Genomic DNA, 14291 nt, shown 5'->3' with positions numbered 1-14291 from the left:
GCTTCACCTAGCCAGAAATAAACTTGCATGAAGCTCTCTATGTAGGGACGCGGTGGCTCAGTGGGTTAGGACGCTGAGCTTGTCGATCGGAAGGTCGGCAGTTTGGCGGGTCGAATCCCGAGTGCCGCGTAACAGAGTGAGCGCCTGTTACTCGTCCCAGCTTCTGCCAACCTAGCAGTTCGAAAGCACGTAAAAATGCAAGTAGAAAAATAGGACCACTATGGTGGGAAGGTAACAGCGTTCCGTGCGCCTTTGGCATCTAGTCATGCCGGCCACATGACCACGGAGACGTCCTCGGACAAGCGCTGGCTCTTCGGCTTTGAAACGGAGATGAGCACCGGCCCCTAGAGTCGGAAATGACTAGCACGCATGTGCGGGGGAACCATTACCATTACCGTTACGAAGCTCTCTAGCATAAGCAAGGTTAGAGAATATAAATCTCTAGAGTTTATTTCAGAGAGATGGCAGATTGTCAAAAGCACCTCTGGTCTCATGCAGTGTTAACGAGACATCTTTGGGGGGAAAAACAAGAACTGCCAGAAGATTTTGCAACAGCTGGATACAAGCAAATGTAAGGGGGTGGGGGTGGGGGGGAAGGAGCATGGATTGTTTATATTTCTTACCAACTGTATAAAAGTGACTTTTCATATAGTATAATAAAATGATTTTGCAACTTACATTAACCTTTGGCTTTTTCCTCCCCCCCCTACTTCTGTACAGGTAAAACCTCTGAAAAAGTAAGACTATAGCTTATTTTGCTCATTTCTTGTCCAAAGCTCTGGAAATCCTTCTGCAGAGAAAGTACATCTTTTTGAGACAGGTCATTAGTGCCAGGATGCACAACAATATCAAAGTCCTTTGCTAGCATTCTTTTTTTTTATTAAAGAGTTTTACAAAAAAAGATTTTACAATACATATCCCCAAAACCCACCCACCCCAAACCACCCCCCTTCCCCCCCACTTCCCAGGGTTATAGATATAATAATCATATTCTAACTAAAAATTATCCATAATATAAAATTTACCAAATTCATAATGTGCTTTAACTCCCCTTTAACATAGATACACACAAAGTACTAACACTAAAATTAATAACAATATCCCTCTAAAATCTACTCATAAGCTAAATGGAACTTTTTAGTCCCATATTTATTCTGAATATAATCTATCCATCTCCTCCAAACTGAAATATATCTTTCTTGTGAATGATCCTTCAAATAAGCAGAAATCTTAGACATTTCTGCAAGATTCGATACTTTAAACACCCATTCTTCTATAGTAGGCAAATTATCCTTCTTCCAATATTGTCCCACCAAGTAACCGTGCTGCTATTATCATATTCAACATCAAGTTATTTTCTTTAACATCACAATCTACAACAATGCCCAATAAAAACAATTGCCGAGAGAACTTTATTTTTCTCTTAAAAATCTTTTGAATGTTCCACCAAATTTTTAACCCAAAAACTTACTAGCATTCTTGAGTATCTTAACAAAGCACCCCTTTTCTCTGCTGGCAATAGAGCACCAGGCAGACACCTCTTGTCTTTCCAAATCTCCACATCCTTTTCTTAAATGGACCCCTCTTGCAATTGACTCACCAACCAGAAGGTGGCTTCTCTCTTTAGACACCTTACTCACCACCCATGGCTGATTTGCAACACCTGAGTCGGGCCTTCTGTTACCAAGGACAACTGCTTCCTCATGGACCACAATGCCCTGTTCAGCTGAGTCACCATCATTATCACAAAACAGCTGGACCTACCATCATAGTATCAAGTTCAACAAAGGCAGGATATCTGCGATGCAAGGACACCACCCAAAGCTTCATGTTTATGGTCCACCGCTGGACACTGCCAGCTCCAACCATTGTCCACACTGCCCTTCTCCTGTGGGGTGTATGTGGGAGAAGGAGGCAGCTCAGCAGAAAACAGTAGCTGAGTTGGCCCACTAATATCAGCCTGAAGAGCACAAACTAATAGAACAAGCTGCCCACGAAAACTAGCCATCTCCTTACAAATAGGACAAATATCCAAAATTAAAAAGAGAAACACACACACACACACACACACACACACACACACACACAGAGCTGCAAAAGGCAAACTCCATTGAATCAAACCAGACATTCTCAAATAAAATAGCAATAACACAAGCACACTCCAAGGATGAACTTCTGCTGTTTTCAAAGTATTGATGTTTAAGACTGCACTTTTGCTCAGATGCACGCTTCTGATTAGATCATATTCTCTTGTAGCCTTCCCGCTTTCTTTATTTATTTATTTATTTATTTATTTATTTATTTATTTATTTATTTATTTATTTATTTATTTATTTATTTTATTAGATTTATATACCGCCCCTCTCCAAGGACTCGGGGCGGTGTACAGGGCAATTAGATATGTAGTTGTTTGGTTCCTACGCTGTTAGGCATGCAGGCCATCAGCTTGATCCAATGGACCTAGTCTCAGTTCTCTCCAACTTGTGTTAAGCCTCTCCTGCCAGAGCCTTGGTGGAGCAGTGGGCTAATGCCTCCTTAAGTAACACCAGCTGCCTGCAATTAGTGCAGGTTCGCGTCCCACCAGGCTCAAGGTTGACTCAGCCTTCCATCCTTCCGAGGTAGGTAAAATGAGGACCCAGATTGTTGGGGGCAATTAAGCTGACTTTGTAATAATGCCGCTTGGGGGGTGTGTGAAAGCCCTAATAAGCAGGCATATACATAGAATGAAGGCTACTGCTAAGCTTGTAAGCCGCCCTGAGTCTTCGGAGAAGGGCGGGATATAAATGGAATTAAAATAAAAAATAAAAAATAAAAATAAATAAATCAGAGCATAGACTACTGCAATGTTCTGTACATGGGGCTGCCCTTGAGGACCACTCGGAGGCTCCAGCTGGTGCAGAATGCGGCCGCGTGAGTTGTGTTGGGGGTCTCCCGATACTCCCATGTAACACCTCTACTCCGCGAGCTGCATTGGCTTCCAGTTGCCCTCCGGGTGAGATTCAAGGTGCTGGTGATGACCTATAAAGCCCTAAATGGCATGGGTCCGGATTACTTACGGGAGCACCTGCTGCCGGCGTCGACTTCCCTTCATCCAGTGCGCTCCCACAGAGAGGGCCTCCTCAGGGTGCCGTCGGTCAGAGAGTGTCGGCTGGCGGCCCCCAAGGAGAGGGTGTTCTCTGTGGGTGCGCCAGACCTTTGGAATCAATTACCGGTTGAGCTCCGGATGGCTCCTGACCTTCGCTCTTTCCGCCGTGACCTGAAAACTCACCTATTTGAACAAGCCGGCCTGCTCTAATGGGTTTGGGGTATTTTAATTTGTAATTTTTAATTAATTATTTATTGTAATGGGCTAGTCTATTTAATCTCATTTTTAACTTTTGTATATTGTACTTTTATTGATTTTATTGCCCTGTACACCGCCCTGAGTCCCTCGGGAGAAGGGCGGTATAGAAATTAAACAAACAAACAAACAAACAAACAAACAAACAAATAAATAAATAAATAAATAAATAAATAAATAAGTAAGTAAGTAAGTAAGTAAGTAAGTAAGTAAGTAAATAAATAAATAAATAAATCTTCTGGTGCTATGCAAATGCAATCAGTGACTCAATGCCCGGCTGGCTAGCTTGATCCAATGGACAAAGTCCCAATTGTCCTCAACTTGTATTGAGCAACTCTGCTACTCTGCAGATGAAAATGTAAATGAAACCAGTAAAAAAAAAACTAAAAATGCAAGAAAGGGGTGTGTGTGTGTTGGGGAAATGTAAAAAGAATAATAGAAATTGTCTTCCAAAGTAGCTTCCAATCTTCTTCACAGCAGTTTTCAGCAAAGGCTGTATAATCTTGTCTAATCATCAAAAAGCATAAATCATAAGTTCATTTTCTTTCCTTTTCTATGTATAAAGTCCATAAGGGATTTCTAATAATCAATTGTCATAAATATTATCTTTTCCCTGATGAAAGAAGTCATTTTGGCCATCTCAGCAAGTTCCACCATCAACCATTCCTCCACTGTGGATAATGCCAAGTCTTTCCATCTTTGTATATATACAATAATCTCACTGTAACTATCACATACAAAAACAACGTTATGTGACATTTTTTTCCAATTGTTTGTCCACCAATCGCAAGGAGAAGACTTCTGGTCTCAATTGTGTATTAATCTTTAAAGTCCTCTGAATTTGAATTCAGAATTTTCTACTTTTTTTTTTACACAGATTCACTAAACATAACAAAATGTCCCTTCGTTTCTGTTCAGATTTCCAATGTAATGTTTCAAGTGCCTTTATACATTCTGTACAATTTGTCTGGTGAACAATCCCAATGTTACATCATTTTTTTAAAAAAAAATCTCTTTACAGCTACAACATAACAAAAATGTAAATCCTTCCATCTGCAAATTTTCCCATGGTTCTGTCTGAATATTCTAACCAAAGATTTTAGCTCATTTTATCATATATGCTTTCACTTCTGTTACAAACGTCAGTAAAACAAAATGTACATTTTAGCAGTCACATGTTCATCATTCCTATGCAATTCTATTTCATGTTCAGTTTTGCAATGTTGGAAACCATAAACTCTTTTTCCTGCTTGAAACCTTTCTAATAACTGTAAATAAGAGAACCACTGACAATTATGTCCCTCTACTACCAGTTTTCACCAGCTTCAAAGATTTTGAAAATTTTGAAGCTTTAGTCAAAGATTCTAGCCAAAGATTTGATCTATATTTATTTGCAACTATGAATGGATTTCAGTCTGGATGGAATCATATTTTGGCAATGAATTGCTACTCAATACAAAGGGAATGGAAGGAAGGAAGGAAGGAAGGAAGGAAGGAAGGAAGGAAGGAAGGAAGGAAGGAAGGAAGGAAGGAAGGAAGGAAGATGGGAATGAGAAGGAGATGGGAATGAGAAGGAGGGAAAGAAGGAGGGGATTAAGGAAGGAAGCAAGCAAGCAAGCAAGCAAGCATAAAAATTCCAAAAAAGAAAAAAAAAGACCTTTTTACAAGAACTAATGTTTGGTTAAAAGGGACGCTGAGCTTGTCGATCAGAAGGTCGGAGTTTGGCAGGTCGAATCCCGAGTGCCGCGTAGCAGAGTGAACGCTTGTTACTCGTCCCAGCTTCTGCCAACCTAGCAGTTCGAAAGCACGTAAAAATGCAAGTAGAAAAATAGGGACCACTCCGGTGGGAAGGGAACAGCGTTCCGTGCGCCTTTGGCGTCTAGTCATGCCGGCCACATGACCACGGAGACGTCCTCGGACAAGCGCTGGCTCTTCGGCTTTGAAACAGAGATGAGCACCGGCCCCTAGAGTCGGAAACGACTAGCACGCATGTGCGGGGGGACCTTTACCTTTACCTTAATGTTTGGTCAGAAATACAAAACCAACTATAATTCAGGGTTAAGCACTCATTCAACTAAGCCTTGGGAAGGCCAAGAGGAATTGATAAACTCTTCCTGAGAGGAAAAATGGTTAAAAACAAAGAGGCAGATTAATTCATGGACAGTGAGAAAGTTATCTTCACTGGGATAAATTGAGATTGTTTAAAGAAGGACTCTGAAAAATATCTGCTGCTCTGACGTGCATTCTGCTCTGCGTTCTCCCAGCTTATTTATCCCGGGAGCTTCGATGAAACAGTTTGAACCTGGATGTAACAAACGCAAGCCTCGGAGTTGCAAGATCTGTTTTGTAGACTCAGGGTCTCAAAAGTTTGACCCCCTTTTTTTACACTCTGGGTAATTGGAGAGGGTTAAAAGCCACATATATCTTTAAGCCACCCCTTGCACTGCTCAAAAGAGTTGGATTGAAGTGGTTTATAAGCCTAATCAATCAGTCAGTCAGTGAGTCAACTCTAAATTGACTGACTGACTGACTGATTGGAATTGAGCCCTGTGCAAATTGATCTGACCTGGCAACTGACAATGGTTTTGTAATAAATAAATAGGGTGAAAGTTTACACTAAGAGGCTGCATGCATGCCAGTAAGCGGAACTATGCAAAATTTAGTTTTGCAATCTGATATCTTGAGCAAGAGCAGAAGTAACGTGAAACGCACAACTGCCTGGGTTTTTCTCTTGTGTTTTTTCCCCTGCTGTTGAAAAGAGAAGAGAATTTATTCCATCTGGATCAACCTTCATCTTTTTCCAGGGTGAAGGAACTGCTCTAGCTGATCGAGGAACGCTCTGGTAAGCAACGCTGACTCCATACTCAACTCAAACTCTGCTTTGTAAATGTTTATAGCAATTCTCCTTCTATTCTCCTTCTCCCAAGATGCTTGAACCAAAGCATTCTCTAAGATCTGGAGAACCTAGGTTGAGTGGCTGATTAAATTGCTCAACAGTGTTGCCACTTGGTTTGTTTATTTATTTATTTAGCACACGTCACCTCTACTTGATGAATGTTGTTGACAGGTATGTAGCTTTGAACATTATCCAGATACCCCATTGCGATTTATTTTGGTCTCTTAACTCTAAATCATGAAACAAGCCACCTCACCCCAAATAATCTCTCCTTAACTTTGTTCTTGATCCAAGGTACCAACCATGTTTTCCCTCCGACTTTTCAAGACTTTGCTGCTGCTCTTCTCAGGAGCATCGTTGGCTTTGGCTGCTTCTCCAGAGACAAGGAGTTGGGATACAAACTCCTGCACAGTGTTGGCTTGTGGCAACCCAGGAGTTGCTGGTTTGCCAGGAAGAGATGGAAGGGATGGGGCCAAAGGAGAGAAAGGAGACATAGGTATAATTTCTGAAATCTTTCTCTCTCCCTCTCCCTCTCCCCCTCACTCTCACTCTCTTTCTCTCTCTCTCTCCGTCCCTCTCTCTCTCCTCTCCATCCCTTTCTCTCTCTCCATCCCTCTTTCTCTCCATCCCTTTTTCTCTCTCTCTCCATCCCTTTCTCTCTCTCTCCCTCTCTCTTTCTCCCGCTCTTTCTCATACGCACATACACAGTGTGCTCATTGCATAGTGCTATGTAGTTAATCTTATTCCTGTATTTAAACAAAAAGAAAGAGAAGCTTTAACAAAGTTATAGATTCTTCTTCGTTTTTTGACATGTTGGAAAACTGTCAGCTAGGCTGGAAGGAGGGAGTAAGTGAGGACCTAGCTTAGAGTCTTCCATAGCAGTAAATGTCATAAATGTGGCCTTCCCCCAAGATCCATGAAGTTGGTCCATCTGGCCATTCCGAGGGGAAGAAGGCAAGAGTCTGGGGAAAATTCTAGAATAAAGTTGCTTACTTTAGATATCTGAGAAATGGCTCCAGTTGCTTGTGCCCAATAGCCTGTCAGAATCAGAATAGAGCTGAAAGGGACCTTGGAGGTCTTCTAGTCCAGCCCCTTGCTCAAGCAGGAGATCCTATGCCATTTCAGACGGTGGCCGTCCATTCTCTTCTTGAAATCCTCCAGTGATGCAACTGATTCTTCAGCCTAGCACAGACATGTCAAACACAAGGCCCGGGGGTCGGATCCGGCCCGCGAAGTGGTTTCATGTGGCCTGCGAAGCCATCCTGGAAAGAGTGAGGGAACGGCCCCCACTGCCTTGGCCCTGGCTCAGAGACCCTCCTCCTGCCAGAGACCCTCAGATCTGTCCCACTCCTGCCCAGGTCCCCATAGGCACCCTTGATGCGAATGATGTAGAGCTGGCCACGCCCACCCAGTAGGCCATACGCACTCTAGCCACGCCCACCCAGTAGGCCACGCCCATCCTGGCCATACCAACCCGGCCCCCTGAGGGAAACCGCAATGCTGAATGAAATTGAGTTTGACACCCCTGGCCTAGCAAAACATCCTGTCATCGGCAAACATCTTTTCAAGTTGGAGATGTCTGATGGATAGATGCTGCGATTTGGGGAAGGGGATGGCTGTTTTGGGAAAATGGAGTCCAAAACAATGCTGCTTTGTCTCATACCCTAGGCCTCCAAGTGAAGGGTCAACAAGGAGTCCCCGGAAAGGCTGGTCCTTCAGGACCAAAGGGAAACACAGGAGCCCCAGGCCAGAAAGGACAAAAAGGAGAAATGGCAGGTAGGAAACTATTCTTTGAGGGTGAGTTTTGCCTGCATGAGAAGGACGGGGAGGTTCTGATATTTCCAAGAAGAGCTCAGATATGGGGGAATGTTGCAATGTCCATCAACAGTTCTGTTTTTCTTGCTTTGCTAGCCTTGTGTAACTTTTAGTGGGGAGGAAATCCTTGTCTCAAATGTCAGAAGAACAAATGCAAAATTCTTAGTGGTTCTAATTCAACAAAGATCTGAATTCCTGATTCAAGAGAGAGTCAGGTTACCTGGCTCAAACTGGCAGCAACTTCTCAATTTATAACTTATAGCAACTGGGCTAGGCCCAAACCAGCATTTATTCTTCGTTTCTGTCTAAAACCTCTTATTTAACCTAAACGTTGACAAATGCTTAAGAACATTTTAACGGCAATGTGTTTTTTAAGCAGCCCTCCTTTATCTTTATACATCTATCCCCTGATGAACAAGGACAAGCAAATAAAAGCACTGCATTTATAAAATACAGCAGTCGACACAGCTCTGTCAATATGTACACTAGCCAGTGCTAGATCCGTCAAAACCTACATTCAGGGTTTGCATTGACGCGGCGGCTCAGTGGGTTAGGACGCTGAGCTTGTCGATCAGAAGGTCGGCAGTTTGGCGGGTCAAATCCTGAGTGTCGCGTAACAGAGTGAGCGCCTGTTACTCGTCGCAGCTTCTGCTAACCTAGCAGTTCGAAAGTGCGTAAAAATGCAAGTAGAAAAATAGGGACCACTCCGGTGGGAAGGTAACAGTGTTCCGTGCGCCTTTGGCATCTAGTCATGCCAGCCACATGACCATGGAGACATCCTCGGACAAGCGCTGGCTTTTTGGCTTTGAAACGGAGATGAGCACCGCCCCCTAGAGTCGGAAACAACTAGCACGCGTGTGCGGGGGAACCTTTACCTTTTATGAATATAGGGGCTTCGTTTGCTATAAACTGTTTCTCGTTGGGTTGTTTATTGGAGGGGGTAGGGGCTTGGTCTTCACAGTGCAATACAGATTTCTCTGGTCTAGATATAATAGACCAGGGAGTCCAACCTTTGCAACTTCAAGCCTTGGAGGCTTCAACTTCCAAAACTCCCAAGCCAGCATGGGAATTGAAGTCCGCAAGTCTTAAAGTCGCGAAGGTTGGACACCCCCACCCTAAACAAAGAAAATGGGTGTGGGTAGAGAGTGGCTGAAAGAGAAAAAAATGTTTGATTTAGATTTCCTTTTCTCTGTTGTTGTTGTTGTTTTTCTCTGTAGCTGTTGATCCTGTTCAAAGGCAAGTTGCTGCTTTGGAAAAGACGGTGCAGACGTTACAAGCTCAACTTAGCAAAAGCCAAAAGAGTAAGAAAGGCTATGGGCATGGACGGTGTTTGCTGCTGGATGGTGTTTGTGTGCAATATCTGGGGGTTTGGGCAGAGAAAGTAATCATGAGCAGGGTGGCCAACTCAATCCCTTCAGTTCAGTGAAGAGGAAAGTAAGATTCTACCTTTAGGCAAGAAAACCAAATGTTTGGCTCAGTAGTAGTAACTGAAAGAGGGGTCAGGGAGTCTGAGTGGACGACCACTTAAACATAAGCCAGCAACATTGCAGCCACCAGAAAAGCCAACTTGGTCCTAGGATGCACTAACAGAGGGATAGAATCAAGATCACGTGAAGTGTTAATACCACTTTGCAATGCCTTGGTAAGACCATACTTAATTTTATTTTGTCAGGTAGGGCCCAGTGTTACAGAATAACAGAGTTGGAAGGGACCTTGGAGGTCTTCTAGTCCAACCCCATGATCAAACAGGAGACCCTCGACCATTTCAGACAGGTGGCTGTCCTGTCTTTTCTTAAAAACCTCCGGTGATGAAGCACCCACAACGTCTGTTCCACTGGTTGATTGCCCACACCGTTAGGAAGTTTCTCCTTAATTCCAGTTTGCTCCAGTTTCCAACCATTGTTTCTTGTCCTGCCCTTTGGTGCTTTGGAGAATAACTTGACCCCCCCTCTTCTTTGTGGCAACCTTTCAAATACTGGAACACTGCTATCATGTCGTCCCTAGTCCTTCTTTTCACTAGACTAGTCATACCCAGTTCCAATGGTTGGAAACTAATCAAAGAAAGAAGCAACCTGGAATTAAGGAGAAATTTCCTAACAGTGAGGGCAATTAATCAGTGGAACAGCTTGCTTCCAGATATAGTGGGTGCTCCATCACTGGAGATTTTTAAGAAGAGGCTAAACAGTCACTTGTCTGAGATGGTGTAGGTTCTTGTTCTGTACCAGCCTACTACCGGCCCTGAAGAAAAGGCAGGGACAACCCCTTTACAAAACGGCAAGAGGCTGGAACTAAGCCTGCCAAATTTATTAACATAAAACAGAGCAAACAGTGCAAACAGAGCAAACACGAACCATGAAACAGGAGCTATTCAAACGGTTGCCTTCAGCAAACCAGCCCTCCCACACATTCCCCTTGTAAACAGTTCAGGGCATGGCTTCTCTCTGCCTCCTTCCAAGGTGCCCCATTGCCTTCCTCTGTTTACTCCTGATTGACTGCCTCCTGCGTCGGGCATCCTTGAACAGGGCCAGCTGTGGGTCATCTTCATCCACGCTATCAGGCTCACACAGCTGGGTCTCCGTGGTGACCAGATGGGAGGGGCCTGGCTGAGGGCTCTGCGGAGCCTCAATACTATCCTCAGCAAGCTCTCCAACACCCCCCTCCTCCTCCTCAGAATCGTCCAACCCAACTGCCGAACCCACAGGCTGACCCTGAATCACAACAGTTCTCCTGCTTGAGTGGGGGGCTGGACTAGAAGACCTCCAAGGTCCCTTCCAGCTCTATTCTATTCTATTCTATTCTATTCTATTCTATTCTATTCTATTCTATTCTATTCTATTCTATTCTATTCTAGTCCTGTGAATGTTCGTCATATGTTTAACTTCCAGCACTCTTTGTTGCTCTTTTCTGCACTCTTTCCAGAGTCTCTACCTCTTTTTTATAATATGGCGACCAAAACTGGATGCAGCATTCTAGGTATGGTCTTACTAAGGCTTTATAAAGTGATACTGAGATCCTGTTTTGATCCTACTGGATCTTAAGCCTATCTTCTGGAGTGTTTGGTATTCCCACCAGCTTGGTGTCATCTGCACATTTGATGAGTTTCCCCTTCTCTTCCCTCATCCAAATCATTTATGAAGATGTTGAAGAGTACTGGGTCTCAGACAGAACTTTGGGGGTGCCCCACTGTTTACTTCCCTCCATGTAGATCCAGTTATACATACATCCATGTAAGTGTGATCTACCCAGTGAGGTGACAATGTTTATTTGTATTAGCTGATCTCAAAAGAAACGCCAACAAAAAAAATAACAAGACGGCACCGTCCATTCTTTTTAACTTCCATTAGATATTGATCCTGACAACTTTTCAAGCCACATAGATATTTCCCCCCCCCCATCCACCCCTTGCTTTTTGAATTTCCAAAAACTCCTTGAAGAGCATTCAAGATATTTAAACTTGGCTGCGGATAAATAAGAATGCCTGCAGGGAATATAATCAATGAGCAAAGTGCTTTGCAGAATACACATATATCCAGTTCCTGGAGGGGAAAATAAATCAAACTAACAGCATCTCTATAAGGAAGGCAGAAAAGCTGTAAGGGTTAAGATGTCTATAGGTAACATCATTGCCCAACTAAGCCCTAATGGTTTCTGGACAAAACTGACCTTTGCATTTGTCTAGATCCAGTTACAGCAGAGGTCTCCAACCTTTTGGACACCAGGGACCGGTTCCTTGGAGAAAGGTTTTTCCATGGAGCAGAGAGTGTGTGGTTTTGTGTGCTGCCTGCATCCCACGGATGGGACTTTGCTTGTTTGTGTGGACCAGTTGCTGGCATGCTGCAGCCCGGTACCGGTCCATGGCCCAGGGGTTGCGGACCCCTGAGTTACAGGATTGGAAAAGATGAGCTAGTCCTTGCATGAAGAATAGTCTTTGCTGGGAAATAAACCACAGTGAAGAAGGCAGTGACAAACCCGGTTAGCTGGTGGAGCTGGTTAGTCCTTGCATGGAGAATAGGCTTGGCTGAGAAATAAACCACAGTGAAGAAGGCAGTGCCAAACCTGGTTAACTGGTAGACCTGGTTAGTCCTTGCATGGAGAATGGGCTTGGCTGAGAAATAAACCACAGTGAAGGCAGTGACAAACCTGGTTAACTGGTAGACTTGGTTAGTCCTTGCATGGAGAATAGGCTTGGCTGAGAAATAAACCACAGTGATGAAGGCAGTGCCAAACCTGCTTAACTGGTAGCCTGGTTAGTCCTTGGATGGAGAATAGGCTTGGCTGGGAAATAAGCCATTATAAATCATTTTGATATGGTTGCCAGCTAAATCCCTAAACTAAGTTAGAAGGAGATCTGTCAATGTGCAGCTTCAGGGTTTGCCCTGAGCTGTGTCTATTCATTCGCCAGAAGCTGTTTTCACGGTGATTAATTGATTTCTTTATTTTTTTCCCTGGAGCCTAGTCTTCGCCATGCAGGGGGTGACCACCGTCGGAGGGAAGACCTTCGTTTCAACGGGTCAGAGTGAAAATTTCGCAAACGGGAAATCTCTCTGCAGCCATGCTGGGGGTGCTCTGGCAGTTGCCATGAATGTGGCTGAGAACACGGCCTTGACGGCAATGGCCAAGAGACTCAACAAGTACATCTACCTGGGTGTGAGTGATCTCCAGACGGAAGGCAAATTTGTGTATTTGAATGGGCAGCCGGTGAGGTACACCAAGTGGAAAAGTACAGAACCTAACAACTTGAACGAGGAAGACTGTGCGATACTACTCCAAGATTCCCAATGGAATGACATCAGCTGTGATCACCAAGCACTCATCATTTGTGAACTCTGAGCTTAATAATAATAATAATAACCAGAACAACAACGATGATGATGATGAAACTGTGCTAATTGGAACATCTTACATTTTAAGGAGATACCTGGTTGATACCTAGGATGCTGGCAGCAACCCACGTTAATCATTAGTGCCAGTCAGTTTGAATGCTCTGTTGACTGAGGTTCATGTTTAATGAATAAAAGTTTTATAATATAATAAAGTTGGAAGGGACCTTGGAGGTCATCTAGTCCAACTCCCTGCTCAGGCAGGAAACCCTATACCATTCCAGACAAATGGCTGTCCAGTCTCTTCTTAAAAACTTTCTGTGTTGGAGCATTCACCACTTCTGGAGGCAGGTTGTTCCACTGGTTAATTGTTGTAACTATCAGGAAGTTTCTCCTTAGTTCTAGGTTGCTTCTCTCCTTGTTTCCATCCGTTGCCTCTTCTTAAATCTGAAGATCAGTTGGTAACATCTTAGATGTTCTGTTCTGATTAAGCTCTGAAAATGCCTCCAAAATTTTGAGACATGGAACATAGAATAACAGAGTTGGAAGGGACCCTGGAGGTTTTCTAGTCCCTAAACCGTTCCCGACAAATGGCTGTCCAGTCTTCTCTTAAAAGCCTCCAGTGATAGAGGTCCTACAACTTCTGAAGGCAACTTCTGTTCCACTTGTTAATTGTCCTCACTGTTAAGAAGTTTCTCCTTAGTTCTAGGTTGCTTCTCTCCTTTATTAGTTTCCATCCATTGTTTCTATCAGGTAATCTAGTCCTATTATTCACGTGTATTAATAATGTTGATAAAAAGATTGAAAGTATATTCTTATCAAAGCATTTAAGAGGAAATACGACTTCTTTCTCTTTCAGAAAATTAAAGCTCCAGTTACAGTATAGGAATTTTGGACCTGCCTGGATCCCTACTCTGATAGATTAATAATCAAAGACTGTGAAAGGATTTTCCCCTTTCCTTTGCAAGCAGAGAATGGTTTGGATGTTGCTTCTGCACCAGTAGTGTTCCATAGCTTATACAACCTTCAGATTCACCTGTTACACTCATACACACAAACACAAAAACACTCACACACAAAAAAGCGTCCTGATCTTCCACATGCTGGCAAGGCCAGTAAAATATTGAGAGTAGCACTGGCCTGTTTAGGAGAAGAGTTTGGCTCCCCCTAGTGGTCACCTTCAGAATTATACCTCCACTTCTCTGCATTGTGTGATAGGACTCCTTATGGCAGATATGTTAAACTTGCGAGGTCACGTGATGTCGCATGATGTATCAGAGCTTTTTCCCCATTGCCGGCAATGGGAAGGGCGCCCTTTCGTCATGACATATCCAGCCCGCAGGCCAGTAGTTTGACACCCCTGCCCTATGGGGTTTGCTATAGCAGGGGTCCCCAACCCCTGGTCCGTGGACCAGTACCG

General features: G+C 43.7%; 1 protein-coding gene across 1 annotated transcript; it reads left to right on the top strand.

Annotated features, from left to right (window-relative positions):
• Positions 1–6035: 6035 nt before the first annotated feature.
• LOC310640972 (mannose-binding protein-like) lies at positions 6036–13188 on the top strand. The gene is made up of 5 exons (XM_083363562.1): positions 6036–6182; positions 6531–6732; positions 7905–8012; positions 9269–9352; positions 12508–13188. The coding sequence occupies exons 2-5, from the start codon at positions 6540–6542 to the stop codon at positions 12879–12881; spliced, it is 759 nt and encodes a 252-aa protein (XP_083219688.1). The 5' UTR covers positions 6036–6182; positions 6531–6539; the 3' UTR covers positions 12882–13188.
• The last annotated feature ends 1103 nt before the right edge of the window (positions 13189–14291 follow it).

Source organism: Vipera ursinii (assembly GCF_947247035.1).
Source record: "Vipera ursinii genome assembly, chromosome: 5".
Lineage (NCBI taxonomy): Eukaryota > Metazoa > Chordata > Lepidosauria > Squamata > Viperidae > Vipera > Vipera ursinii.
Note: the sequence above shows the minus strand (reverse complement) of the source record. Positions and strands in the feature narration are given on the sequence as shown.

Coding starts and splice junctions, on each gene's coding strand:
- LOC310640972 (XM_083363562.1), top strand. CDS start 6,540: ATGTTTTCCCTCCGACTTTTCAAGACTTTGCTGCTGCTCTTCTCAGGA. Junction 8,013..9,268: donor ACAAAAAGGAGAAATGGCAG/GTAGGAAACTAT, acceptor TTTTCTCTGTAG/CTGTTGATCCTGTTCAAAGG. Junction 9,353..12,507: donor ACTTAGCAAAAGCCAAAAGA/GTAAGAAAGGCT, acceptor CCTGGAGCCTAG/TCTTCGCCATGCAGGGGGTG.